At 39.8% G+C, this 14,717-nt stretch overlaps 2 protein-coding genes across 5 annotated transcripts in view; both read left to right on the top strand.

Moving 5' to 3' along the window:
• LOC140937391 (CAP-Gly domain-containing linker protein 3-like) overlaps nucleotides 1-1,313 on the top strand; it is a 23,164-nt gene extending 21,851 nt beyond the window's left edge. For all 4 annotated transcript variants that reach the window (XM_073386947.1, XM_073386946.1, XM_073386948.1 and 1 more), the window contains one exon: nucleotides 1-1,313. This exon is cut by the window's left edge and continues 549 nt beyond it. The gene's annotated coding sequence lies outside the window, so the exon portion shown is untranslated.
• A 3,355-nt stretch (nucleotides 1,314-4,668) lies between these two features.
• LOC140937383 (probable G-protein coupled receptor 19) lies at nucleotides 4,669-6,665 on the top strand. The gene has a single exon (XM_073386938.1). It carries the CDS (start codon nucleotides 4,924-4,926, stop codon nucleotides 6,121-6,123), a length of 1,200 nt encoding a protein of 399 aa, XP_073243039.1. The 5' UTR covers nucleotides 4,669-4,923; the 3' UTR covers nucleotides 6,124-6,665.
• The last annotated feature ends 8,052 nt before the right edge of the window (nucleotides 6,666-14,717 follow it).

The raw sequence follows: 14,717 nt of genomic DNA, 5'->3' as shown, positions 1-14,717 counted from the left end.
TCCCCTAAATCACAGTCTTAGCTAGACTGTGAGCGGTGAAGAGAAAAATTCTGCCCTAACCTTTTGCTCGCTTTTCACTTAATAAGGTACGAAATGGGCGACGAGGTCTTTCTTAGCCAGCGTAGGTAGCTGGCGGGTTTTTTTTTGTGGTTCGTAAAGTAAGAGATACAGCCGTGCGAAAGCTGAACCGAAGTCGAGCCAGAAAACGACGAACCAAAAACGAAAATCACGCCAAAACCGCCAGCTCCGGGGGCTCCGACGTTCTGTGCAATTTTTTATGTCAGTTTTAACAAAGTCAGTAACTTTTCCACGAACCGCATTTTCGGTTTAAGACAGGGGTGTACCCAGTGTTTTTACCAAGAAGAGTTCTAACCCTCCGAAATTAGCCACTCAAAAAAGTTTAGTCCTTTCGATGTTGTGATTTTGTTAAGACACAATTGATAAAACAGACCATGGAGTGATAGTGCGCTGTTATACTGCAGACATTTCGCGGGCCCATACACTTGTGTCGGTTAAAACTATAGAGCAGCTGTGGCGGCACTTTCATTGACCTTTGAAAACCTTAGAGTGCCACTTTTATAGCAGAAAAATGGGGGCGGAGGGTTCCAAGACTCCGACACCCCAATGACCCCTTCCTTGGGTCCGTTCTTGTAAGAGTGTAACAGTAGGTAAGGGTATATCAGGGTTCGTTCACGTTTTCCAAACCCGTGAATAATAGCAGCCTGTTTTAAGGCTTTGAAAGTATTTGAAATTGGTGTTTGGTCCGTAAAAGTTGTTGATTATTTTACCAAAGAACAAATCAATTATGAACACTTTAGTTAGTTTAAAAGAAGAGAGTGCAAATGCAGACAGAAAAAATGCTGTAAGTGCTCTGTCCCGCGCACATGTGCATTGACATAGAGCCACAAGATCACCGCGTTGTCCCTGTTTTCGTATTTCAAGCTCTCGCTTTCAGCGTTTCTGCATTAACTCTCCCAACAATAGCCCCAGAAACCTCCAATAAAAGTCCCGGCCTGACAAAAAAGTTCACGAACCCTGCATATAGGTTGTAACGACGCTGTAAGAAATTTTCTTTACGCAATGCTATTTTTAAGTGTAAATTTTGAAAAATTAAAATTATTATCAGATGTAAAGGAAGCTCTCGTGTACCTGATTCTGATAAGATAAGACAGAGATAAATATTTTTAAAAAGTAATATTCTTTGTTAAATAACTTTTCAAAGAAACAGAGAACTATATTTCTATTATGTATGAGCCGCGATATCTGCCTGGTATGAGCCACATATTTATTATGTAAGTAAATAAACTACGTAAAAAGAAATTACGAATGTTTGTTGGCGGTTAACTTGTTTATTATAAAAAGTTTAACAAAAATAAACCAACCGTTCTGAACAGCACTTTCGGGTGAAGTAGATACCGTAAAATTCCGAAAATTAGCCCCTCCATGTATAAGCCCCTCCAAATATAAGCCCCCCAAACCGGTAACGCAAAAAACCCTCCCTTAAATCGCCCCTCCAAATATAAGCCCCCGGGGGCTTGTACTTGGAAAATTGCCCTCAAATACAAAGTAAAACAAAGCAAAAACGACAAATTTACTTCCAACTATAAGGCTAGCCCAATCGATTTTGAAACGCAAATTTTCCTCCATAGATAAGCCCCTCCAAAAATAAGCCCCTCAAAAAGGGCCTTTGAAAAATATAAGCCCCGGGGCTTATTTTCGGAATTTTATTTTTATTCTCAAATCACCCGAAAGTGTTAACATGCAAAGTCATAAAATACCGTAAATCCCCTCTTATACCCCAGGGGGCTTATTTATTTCAAACGCAATTGAGGGGGTTGCTTAATAGAGACGGGGGCTTATTTGAGAGGGGGGGGGGGGTATTTAATTTAGCAAAACCGATGGTATCAGTTCTCCATAAAGAACTAGAATTCAAAGTGGAAAAGCTCAATAGGTCATGCAGCCGAGGATCAAAAACAAGTCTGAGCTTCCAGTTGGTGAATAAACCATCCCGGATCAGTCCACACGAAGTTTTGCAGTCGTGATTGATTAATACGGTCTATCATTTGTTAAGGAAGAATAATAAGGGGGAGGGGAGGGGGGTTATTAACTTTCTTCCCCTGAAAAGTAGTGGGGGGATGTGTTAGAGAGGGGGGCTTAATAGAGGATTTACGGTAACTAGAACAGAATAGCTTGTTCCTAAGTATAATCTGACGGGAGGGTTTTTAAGATGATTGGAAACAAACATGAAATACTGTGGAACATCTCTTTATATTCCGAATTGAATTGGGTGTGTGGGACGGAGACTGGGTTGAGTGTAGAGGCACTTTGTGCGGCACCTTGCGGAAGATAAGACCACACTTTTAAACTTTTGAAAAAAGTAGGTGCTACAAAACTGATCTCTGACTCTGAAGATGACTACCGCACAGGTTGTCGAAACGTCAATCACTGTCAACAAAAACAACAGTCCTATTCAGGACTACGTTCACTCGGACGATCAAATTCAACCTAAATGACTCTTGGGTTCGAACCTTTCACAGCAAAACTGGTCGCGTTGCGATCTCGACTTCAAGCACCACACGGATACATACGGGTACATGGCGAATACATACGAGTAACTTGGAGTAACATAGGGACGACCTCGTTCCCAGGATCCTCTCTCACCCGTCCCTGCAAAGCGAGAGACTGGACGGGTGGGAGAAAACCCTGAGAACGAGGTTGATATAAGGAAACATAAAAGTAACATACGAATGCATAAGAGTAACATACTATTATTATTTTTGTAAACAATTTTCAGTTTTAGCAATTTTGAAAAATGTAACTTAAGTAAACCGTTAAGAGTATTTGTTTATAACATATGTATTAAATTCATATCACTTACCCACAAGGTAGTGCGAAATTTCTTTTTTGTCTTTTTTTGTTTTCTTTTTTTCCATTTCATATTTCAAATAAGGCGTGAACTGGCTTTGCAATTGTGAATAGCCAAAAACACGTTCATGAACTCTTCCAATACTTGTTGGGGATAGGTTTACATGGTTTGCGATCGAGCCCTAAAGCTAATTTACAAGTTCTTAAACTCGTCAGTTGTACTTAGTCACGTGATCCGAGTTATGTAGATTTCGTGTGGGTTTTTGTTTGCATCATCTATATAATATGGAGCAATGTTTCACAGTATTTAATGTTTGTTTCCAATCGTCTTAAAAACCCTCCCGTCAGATTATACTTGAGAACAAGCTGTTCTATTCTTGTCACTGTAAATCCTCCATTACATCATCAGGCTTTTTACGTAATTGCATAAACTGCGTTCACAGCTGCTAGGATCATTTTTTATTTGATTTCATTTCCGCAGTTCTTTTATGATTTTCATATACTTCTATCACATTCATCTCTTTCACGGAAACATATGAACACATAATTGACCAGCTCCTAACATCAGTGGCTTCATAGCTTAGTTGGTTAGAACATCGTACGGGTATTGCGAGGTCACGGTTTCAAACTCTCGGTTGAAGTCCTGAATTTTTTCAGGCTTCCTAGTCTTCTTACGCAAATTGCCATGCATAAATTGCGTTCACAACTGCGAGGATCATTCTTCATTCGATCTATCCGTATGTTACTCATATGTATTCGTATGTTCCCGTATGTATCCGTATGCTGTCCGTATGTTACTCGTCTTGTACGCACCCGTATGATCCGGTGATCCGTGTAGTCGTATGTAACCCGTATGTTACCCGTACGTAGGTACCCGTGTGGTGTTTTAATCAAGACCATCAGGTTGCGAGAATTTCCACCCGCCATGCTTGTCAGTTATGACTTCTTTGCGATACTGTTTAAAACCAGGAGCTTCCGATAAAACGGGCGTTTCTTGCTGATATGGGAAACTTCCCTAGGATAACAGGGCTTAAAAGTAATGAAAAAAGTGATCGTTTCCGTTGCGGCGTTTAGTTCGTCCTGTAAGCAAGCGTTAGGAAAAATGTTTGCAGTTAATGAAGTGCTAACGAACTTAAAATCACTAAAGCCATCATTTAACGGTTGTACGAACAGGTACTCTTGTACATGATATTATTCTATTTTTATAGAAATTAAATCGGCTGCAGTCATTTTGTGGAACGAAATCCCTTGGAGAAAAAGCCTGGAAAAAACCCCATGTTGTTTACATTTCACCTATATTACTGACAGATGGCTAAAACAAAACACTTGATTGATATGTGACTTATAATCCGTGAATAATCATGTTTTCATACACACGTACATTGCACTGATATGACATTTTTCGCTTTATCGAAGTAGATCGATTTTCCTGCCATGATTCGTTGAACGCGTTTTAGTAAAACAAAAAACAAATTCGCAAGACTCCGACTCATTTGCTTCTCGAATTTTTTTCCTCTGAGCGATGACTTAAACGGTTCGCAAAATTCTGTATCACCTGTCGGGGTTAGTTAGCTAAGACATTTTACTCCTCCGAAAAGTGCTTTTAAAAGCGTTGTTTCCTCTTTTGCGGTTGTTCAGTTTGCATTTATAACCATCTGAATTATATCACCCATCAAAAAGAGAAAAAAGTTCTTTTCGTTTAATTAAGTCAAATCTGAGTGACGGATGTGTGGAAACCATGGCAACATATCGACAAAAACAACATTCGATATCCGATTGCATGCAGATACACATTTGCATTTGACGAGAGACCTATGGAAAAAGGTTTCGTGAAGTGAATAGAAGAAAGAACGTACGCTTGGGAATTGACGAAACACGACATTGAAGAGACACGACATCAGCTACTTTTGTTGAATAGGATGAAAGTGTACAACGATTCACTCGAAACAAAAGAAACATTGGATACATGGAACGCTTTATAACCGACGTGTATCTTACACCCGTGGTTTATTTACATGAGGCAAGGCCACCAAAGAAAATTTGGCGGCTTCGACTGCCATGTCAAACTGCTCCGATCTAGTCTACTCTTCAGCATGTGGCTTCTCGCCGGTTGTTGTGGTAGAAACACTTGTGTTGTTGACAATGTTTCTGGGTTCTTTGATCGGCAACGGACTCATCTTGCTCGTAATTCAACGGAGTCGACGAAGCGAATGGACGACAAACTACTTTGTATTAACTCTAGGATTATCGAACTTGACGATTCCGTTTATGTGTGTTCTGTGGACAATAATCTGGGTCATGCGAGGTTCGTGGTTGTTCCACAGCGCAACCTGTAAAGTGACTTTCTTTTTCCAATTCTTGAACGCTGGACTTTCAGCGGGTCTTCTCGCTTGTATTTCACTCGATCGGTTCTACATTATAGTGCATCCGTTGCAGTTTAAAATGAGTCGTTCCCAGACTAAGAAACTCATCATATATGTGTGTATTTTCATGGTTTGTTTGTCTGCACCGGCCTTATTCTTCTTCGAATCACTTTCTGCACCGGCCTTATCCTTCTTCGAATCACAAGAATATCAGTCACCGGACGTTGAGTTCTGTCTCGTTAATTTCTCCTCAGTTTACTGGAAAGCCTATGTAGTGCTGTTTTTCGTTTGTGCTTTTTGTTTTCCTTTATTATTCACCCTGGTCATGTACACACGGATCACATATGCTGTCATCACCAGAAATCGTCACGCTCAAAATTACCCGAACAGTTTTAGAAGACAGACATTCCGCGTTCCGCGTTCGAAAGTCAAAGTTCTTCGTATGTTGTTTTTGCAATGGCTTGTGTTCGTTAGCTGCTGCCTCCCTTATTTCTTCAGCCTTGTTCTGTGGACGTTTAAAAGAAGCACATGGACTGGGCACTTGTACATAGCCTTGTTGTTACTTTCATTTTCTAATGCGACGTTAAATGTCGTAATTTATGCCCTATTCAATGGGGATTTTCGGCAGGGATGCAAGAGGGTTTTCTGTAAGCCCGACGCGTCACAAGCCTACCGTCTAACATCACTTGGACGAAAGCATCGGGTATCGCCGTTTGAATTTAGCTCCGATCATGGAGATGGCCTGTACGAACTTCGACTACCCGAACACAAACCAGTAGAAAAGGCAATCCATCTAAACGTTAATATGCGAGGTGTGAACGGTTGTTTTAATACCTTAGAGAAGCAAACTCAAGCGTGGGTTAGGAGCAATAGTGACCGACAAGGCAGTATTTAGAAAGCTATATTATTAAAACCGTGTTCGCTGAGGGTGGAACTTAGCAAATATAATTCAAAACTGAGATGAATAAAATATTATCTGTCGGAAGAAATCTTTAAAACGGACTACAAGTCTTCAAACTTGGCACTTAGATATGGCAAATTTAGTCCCCAGAATTATGTGGTAATGCGAATTGTTCTTTTTGCCTTCCACCCGTATATTATTTATGTTTGCAAAGTGCGTATTTAAAAAGTTGCCCACATTGTGGTGAGGTTTTTCCTGTTTAAAAGGCAGATGTCAGGTGGATATAATAATTATTTATTCAGCTAAAATCAGACATGACCGGAATACTCCAGTTTTGGAATGGCTGAGAATACAAAAAAAATTAATCTTAAATATTGTAAATACAGTTGAAAAATTACTGACTCGCACCTCAGAATTCTACTTGTAGGCTTTAGTTTAAATGGTCGAGCTAATGGTTTAAGACAGAGCAACCATGCGGTTCTTAATTATAAGATTTGACAAAGAACAACGGAAAAATAAATTTATACCTATTATCAGCCGTATAGATAATTTTAAAAATAGTAAATTATTTTGGGCAATAACTGTACGAGATGAGATTTTTAAACCTGAAACCAGTATTGCTGTGGGACGTGTGAGATGAAATGACAGAAGTCAGTTAAACAATCATAAAAATAATTGCCGTCATGTTCTTTTGTGTTGCATTATGTTTTTTTTTTTAATTGTAAGACCGTCCGAGCCTGTTAATTCAGCAACCTCCTCGAATTTGTTGAAACTCAAAAGGTTCGCTGTTTACTCTGGACGTTTCGCTATTCAGAATGTACAGGACAGTTTACAGGGCGATCAGGGAGCTTATACAGTGACGGCAAGGGGAAAGCAATATTTTTCATGAGAAAATTACCCGCAAATTAACAACTCCTCACGTCCATCGTACTCTTGGCGTATTTCTATGACTTCTATGGCGAAACTTTATTGAATGAGTCATAATTTCCCGTTTTATGAAGAGCGTCAAGATTGTATTTTTATTTTTTATTATCTTGGCGACGGTCAGTAAGAATTCAGCTCCATGCAGAATAATAATTCTCCTACCTCTACTAAGCTCCTATTATGAATCCTTCTGTTACTCCTATTAAAACGAAATGGCATAATTGCGATGAATTTTTAAATTGTGCGAACGTAAGTGACGTTTTCGCTGTCGTCGCCGTCGTGCTAAGCAAGCTCGTTAACCTCAATCGCGAAACGTCCCCAGCGACGGGAAACGACCGTGCAAGGCCGCTGTATTCGAAAGCATATCGCACTACGACGCTTCTTCAATCACGGTAAATGATCCTCTACTGGTTTAATTTTATGTCGCTTTCAGATACTTTTTGTTTGACCGGTGTTTCAGAGCGCCATTCATGACCTCATTTCCCGGCAGGGTTCTTCAATCCCTAGCGTCGTCCGCAGGGCTTTCAATCCCGTCAAACCCAAAAAATATTGTTCTCGATTCCGCAATCCCGATTATTTAGTTATTCATTTATTTTCGAAAAATCCCCAAATCCTTTGTCCTGTCTCATTATACCGAATGAGGCCGCTCTAAGCCATTAGACATGTTAGACCCCGTAGTTCAACAAACAGAACTTGTGGCCCCATAAAACCTGTTGGAAGTTAAAACCTGCGACAAAAAAAACACTTTGTTTGAAACGAGCTACAATGAATGAATCCGCCACTGTTTTCTGGAAAACGAGGTTAAGTGCTCAGCCTTTGATGTAGAAATGATTTTTCATCCTCATGCAAATAAAACTCATTTTCACAACTGGCACTGAGCTGAGAAAGGTTGTGCACTTGGCCTCGCTCAGAAACGGTGAGGGTTTTTGGAACTACTAAGTGGCCTATCCTCTCGGCAGTTTCAGACTACGCTTGTTCTGTGAACGAAGGACTGTGAATTCCCTTTCATATTTCTGATTTGTCTTAGGCAAAGTGTACAGTTCGCGTTTTGACAAAAATTTACGTCATAATTGCTTGCAGTACGGTCGCTACTGCATCGAAAGAAGAAAGAATGATCACTCCACCGATAAGTTGCTATTATCGTCTTCAATATGAAAAGTTCATTTTCTGTTGTCCAGAATAAACAAACTCGACCGCGATTTCTTGCATCAGAAATTTTTCCCACTGCGAAACCACGTGACATTGCTTTTATCCCATCAGTCCTTAAGCGCGGGCAAAAATGCTGGGTCTGGTGAATAAGGTCTATTAGAGACTTTGATCATACGCCGTTTCCACTGGTGCACTAGTAGAGATTATTTACCTTTGGCTTTGTCTGTAAGTGCGGCTACACCTTTGCTTACCCCTACGATACCAGTAGGCAGACTGCACGTACTCTTTACAGGCTGTTGCGACTACTGTAGTAACCGGAGCCACCTATTGTAGACAAACGGCCCCGGTTACAGAGATCGCACTGTAAGTTAAAAGATGAGAATTCTGGCTCACTGCTGAGTATTGCAATGAGACATGTAGTCTTTAACCTTATTAGCAATAAATACTATACTGGGTAACTATACAGATCTACACCTCTTACTAAAGAATATTGAATATGTTTCCCCTCGGAAGTCCTCCCAGTGTTTGGAACCAGGTTTACATCAGTGCTCCTGTTTGGAACTGATATGAAGCATTTTTTTAATGCGCTCTCAATTCGCCAGGTGTTTGTTTGGGTGATCTGGATTTAGATTTGAATGCGGGGAAATATATCCTTGGATTTCCTTTCTTTTCGTTTTACTGGGAAATCCGAAAAAGGATTAAAAATCTCTTCTCAAGACCCTGCAGTTTCCAACGCGCACACGTAATTAGCAGAAAAAAGGGCCTAGCAAACTCGGATTTAAAAATAAAACAGTAAAGACGAAAAACCGACAAAGTCTTGATTACGATTTTTTTTTTTATTGAAATCTATCTGAAATCTGTTTTCAGATTTTGCGTTTTATTGCACAATCCGCAATCCGCGTACTTCAAATAAATCCAGATTTCCTAATCGGCACTATACTTACTGCGCTCGAGAAAGAGCCAGTGGACGATTTTGAAGTACTGGCGTATGTTTTCAATGGGCGATCGATGAAGTAGTGTTGCATGTGTCTTATCCGCTCTTTTGTTTGTTTTGTTTTTGTTTTGATTGCATCGAACGAGTAATTAAGTCTATATTTTGCTTGAAACGTCATCTGAAAATAATTCGAAAAAGTTAAAAGAAAAGCTATTATAAAATAGCTGAACAAAAACAGATGTACGGAGAGTAATTTTAAAAACCTGAAACAAAAAGTGATGTTTGAGAGGACCTAACCGAACTATTAAATGATTACGTAACTAAGTTTTCTTTGGCCGGTCCACGAGACATGTTGCCACCATCCTCGGAGACCCAGGGGCAGTCAGTCAGTTTTCAAGCACAGGCGGAAGAGCCCCTGGGTACCGACTCTCACCGGACCATTTCCAAACGGTCAAGTGAATGCTGGCTCCTGATTGGGCACAAAAAATGCTTTGTATTATTGTGCCCAATCGGGGAACAGCATCTCCTGAGTTCTTTTCGTGAGTTCGTACACGACACGATAGCTATTGACTCGATCACGGCTTGTCTGGCTCATGCACCAAACAAATGCACGCAGTCAGGAAACTTTCAGTTTGATACAAACACTTTATTTCAAAATACTGGTTGGCTGTCTTTACACTAGGCTGTTAAGTAAGACTTAAGAGCCGCTAAGTTTTACTTAACCACAAATTCGTGGGTGAAGGCCTAAGTAAAATCTCAAGTAACTTTGCTTTGCATCTTATTAAAGTCGGAAAGTTGAAACGGTTCAAGAAAGTTTCAAGCGACTTGAAAACCATCCTTATGACCTACTTAGCTGACTTGCGGTTTTGCGGTTTCTTGAGCTTTGAGAAAGGCGAGACATGTCAATCAATCTTAATTTTGTTGCGTGGGAAAATAACCTGAAGTAAAAAAGAATCGGTTGTGTGTGAAGCTTTATTTTACTTGAAGTAATTAAAACTTACTTGTCTTGAAATATTTCTTAGCTTATTTAGGCTGCAGTGTAAAGACTACCACTGTCTACCCGAAAACTAAAGACGCTTTTCCAAAAATACAAGCTTGAGCTTACAACAGGTATTCATACTTGCATCGATCATGCCTTCGTAAATCTTAAGGAGTTTAAGGGCCTCTTCATATGAGCCCGGTTGACCGGGCTGGCCCGGTTTCCGAGATCTCGCCTCACCCCTAAATCCTTTGTAAAATTTTCGATGTGTTCATATGAGAGGGCGGGCTGGCTCGGTTCCCAAGATCTCGGTTTTTCCAACCGAGATCTCGGTAAGCGGGCTGGAAATTTTGCCATATGAACACGTCATCCCGGTTACCGGGATGAACGGTGGGATGAATTCTGGCGGCCCGGATGGCATCGTCTTGCATTGCCTGCTGTATTTTCCCCATCATAAGCATCCCATTTAACTGCAGTGATACAGCTTTAAGAGTTACCGATGGTAAGATAGGCCCGAAAGTTAAAATTCTTGTGTTTCGCCATGTTTGCTTTGTTTCCCAAATTTGGCGCCAGAACTCGTTCTCAGGATCTTTGACCTTTTCTCATCTCGGAAACTGGGCTGAAATTTCCCATATGAACCCAAGGCAAAATTCATCCCGGTAACCGAGCCAGCCCGGTCAACCGGGCTCATATGAAGAGCCCCTAAGATTCCACGACAGCTGACAGCCACGAAAACGTCGCATGAAAAGTGAATTCACATTTTTCAAGTCTCTATCGTGATTCTCCCAACTCGCTTTCTTTGTCAAATGCAAGCGAACTCTTCTGGAGCTGATTTTCTATCAACCATATCCAAGTTCATAAAGAGAAAGAAAATTTTGTCATTGTTTGTTTACCTCCTTCACAAAACCTGAAATTAGGCGTCTTCACGTGGTAGTCGTGCAGTGACGGCAAAGAAATCTGCAAAATGCGTGATGCACGTGCAAAGTTGTTGTTTTGCCTTGTCAAGCTATTACTTTTTTATTATCTCGTCGCCGCCGCATCTTAAACTTCCTATTATCTGATTATTTACGATACATTGTGATCCGTCAGAAACAGAATTTTCTCAGTGCAAAATGAATTGTTCCTGCTGATAGCATCCGAAACGTTTTTCGACTCATCGGTAGGTCCTTCGTTTCTGGTTAGGAAAGTAGAAAATGGAAGTTTCCCTTGTACGCACAAGCTTGGTGAACGAACCGGGCAACTGTGGCGACATAATACCCATCGTGTACGAACTCACGAAAAGAACTCACGAGAAACATGTTCGCCGATTGGGCACAATAATACAAAGCATTTTTTGTGCCCAATCAGGAGCCAGCATTCACTTGACCGTTTGGAAATGGTCCGGTGAGAGTCGGTACCCAGGGGCTCTTCCGCCTGTGTTTGAAAACTTTCGTGGCGCCTTTTCTCCCGGCCCGACTGACTGCCCCTGGGTCTCCGAGGATGTGTTGCCACATGATCACATGATCATACCACAAGCATGGGGAGCAAGGGATGGCGCAGTGGTGAGAGCACTCTCCTCCCACCAATGTGGCCCGTGTTCAAATCCTGGCGTGGACGCCATATGTGGGTTGAGTTTGTTGCTGGTTCTCTCCTTTGCTCCAAGAAGTTTTTCTTCGGGTACTCCGGTTTTCCCCTCTCTCAAAAACCAACTTTTCCAAATTCCAATTCGACCAGGAATGGGGAAGACGAAGAACCACTTTGTGGATGTGCTACCTCCAAATCATTATTATTACTATTATTATTATTATCGACGTCGAAGTTGCTGAAGGAGCCATTAAATCGGACTATTGATGTGTTTCCTTACTTCATATATATTTTTTTATTTCATTATTAGTACTATTTTTGTTTTTGTTTTTAGCAGTTGAAAGAAACTTTTGAATTTTAGAGGTTGACAGTTTTTTTTATTGAAATGAAATGTTTTTAATTCGAAAAAATTTTTCTTAGTTAAATTAACGTTTTTTTAAGCTAAATTAAGTGCTTTTTAAATCGACAGGAATTGTAAATAGTGTTTTTGAATGAATAGTTTTTTCTTTTTTTTTTAAGCGAATTATTTGTAAATAGGATTTTAATAGTTAGTATTGTTGTCAATAAAATTTTTTTCATTATTATTATTATTATTATTATTATTATTATTATTATTATTATTATTATTACCTCTTTTATCACAGTCTCTGCTGGTGTTCTTTTTGTGCATTAGCCGGGCGCAAACCATGCACCTAGAGCGTCAGTCACTCAAGTCAATCATTCTGTTCATACACTGAGCACCTTTCTGAGGATTATTAGTATTATTATTATTATTATTACAAGCAATACCTCGTCCCATGGTAAGTACGGCTCTTCTCGGCGTATAAAGCGTAATAGGCAAAGCCAAGCGCGTGTAATGGGTACGTGTATCTCTCCCAAGAAACTAAGCAAGAAGCAACGCTCGGAGTAGCCTGCGAACACAGATGTATTTACGGTCGTCGCTTCTCTCCACGAGAAGCCACGACCGGTAATACGTTTGTGTTCGCAGGATACACCCGGAGACGACAGTCAAAAACCCTTTCTAAATTTGTTATTACGACTGAAATACCCCAGGAGATGAAGCCTGGGCATGAGTAATACGGTCGCACCGCATTGGTGGATTCAGAATAACCTTGGTAACTGGTGTGACGTTCTTGTGAGATGATAACACAAACTTAACGAGCATCCTGGCTTATTCACCCATCAAAGCACTAGGAGTCTGGTTGCGTACGCTCGGGTTTATTGGCGGGGTTTTTATAATTTGGATGCTAAGAACTTCGGTAACTAACGTCCAAACCTGAAGAGTTCATTCTACAACACAAAGGCAACCGTTTTTGGAATAAAGGTTAGTAATTGCCAACTTTTCTGCATCAGGAGGGCTTTAAAAGACTGTGCGTGTTATTGACTGAAATAGGTAGGCTGAAGTGTACCAGTCATAAAAAGTAACCTCGACCTAACGTTTTTGCGATTTCTAAAGTAGGAATTGATTTAATTAATCCACGTTATGTGCCAGCAACATGTGATTCCGATAGCACAGTGGGACTGGATATAAGTTTAACGGTGCGATTTTCGAATTCTCAAGGCATTCAAAGGCAAGCGATTTTTAGCACAAATTCCACATTACATTCTTTTCTCATAGTTCCTGCTTAAATCACTGCAACGGTACATGTGGTTATGTATAAGAAAGTTCCAATCTTACAAGATTTTTCTGATTTTTTTAATTGCTCCATGATCTTTTGGCCAACTTGATTAAATCACGAATTTCGGTTTCGATCAATTTAGAAAAAAAGTTAGTTTTGTTCTTTGTTCTTTTCACATCTTATTTATTATGGTGACTAAAGATTTGTGTGTCCTTGTATCTTAGTAAAAGTTTGCAGATGTGTCCAAGAGATAGATTTTTATCTGTAGACGAAAAAAAGCCTACTGCGTTTTCACCAATTATCGAAAACTCTCAAATTCTTTGTTGTATAGAATATTTTACTGTAATGTGCTAATGATTCCAGGAAAAAGCACTGTAAAAGAAATTTCATGTTAATGGTAAAACCACTGGTTTTGTTCATAGACTCAAGTGGTAGAACAACATCACATCGCCCTGTAAGAGTAAAAGAGTTAATGGAAGGAAGCAAATTGCAGCCAATTTAAATTTCAATGGGAAAACTACGCAAAACTAAATCGAATCCGTTATGATGCAAAACAGCTATGATCTGTGATGGACAAATATCTTTTGAACCGAGTTAATGGATCACAACAGCGTTTATGTTTGACAAGAAAGCTTTTGTCTTTGAATTAAAGCATACTTCCATTGAAGCAGTTTCAATTTGCGGCTGTTTTAAAGGAAGGCCTCGATCGTTGTACATCAATATATTTAAAAATACTTTACAGAAAGTGCGCTCTTTATATGGTACGTTGATGTGACTGAATTTTGCTATGCAGATCTTTTAGGATGTTTTCCAACAAGGCCGAATAGCGTCTGAGAGGGGCATACTTCTTCACATCATACGAAAGTCTAATTCACTAATAATTATTTCACTATTCATTCAAAATACTTCTTAGTTGTTAACCATCTCAACGCCTCGTATAAGACTTTCCTCTAACCTTTGCCTGTTTCTCGACACTGTTTCAGGATATAAACAGCATTTTTCATGCAGATACACCTTAAAAAGTAGATGAAATCTATCGAGCAATATTTTTTGCTTGTTATTGCTTTTCGACCGTTCAGTTTTAGTCTAAAATTCGGCTATTCGGCTATTTCTTTATTTTCACTCCGGGATGCCGGGTTCTAAATCTCTGCTCAACTAAAGCGATTGTTAACTGAAAACGAGGCTGCTAGATGTGACCCCTTTGAATCGATGGGTTATTGCATACATTTTCCAAATATGGTAAACGCCTGGTGGTAAAAGAGAATTAGCTGGGGAATTGAGCCAATCAGAAAGAGCGAAATATTTTGAATGAATAATAATTAAACAGATGGGTTTTTTCCAACAGATGTTTCTCAAAAAGTAGATTACATCCATCAAGCAATTTCTGTTGTGTATTCTTGCATTTTTTTCGTCCAGTTTT

This window comes from Porites lutea, chromosome 5 (assembly GCF_958299795.1).
Source record: "Porites lutea chromosome 5, jaPorLute2.1, whole genome shotgun sequence".
Taxonomy (NCBI): domain Eukaryota; kingdom Metazoa; phylum Cnidaria; class Anthozoa; order Scleractinia; family Poritidae; genus Porites; species Porites lutea.
Note: the sequence above shows the minus strand (reverse complement) of the source record. Positions and strands in the feature narration are given on the sequence as shown.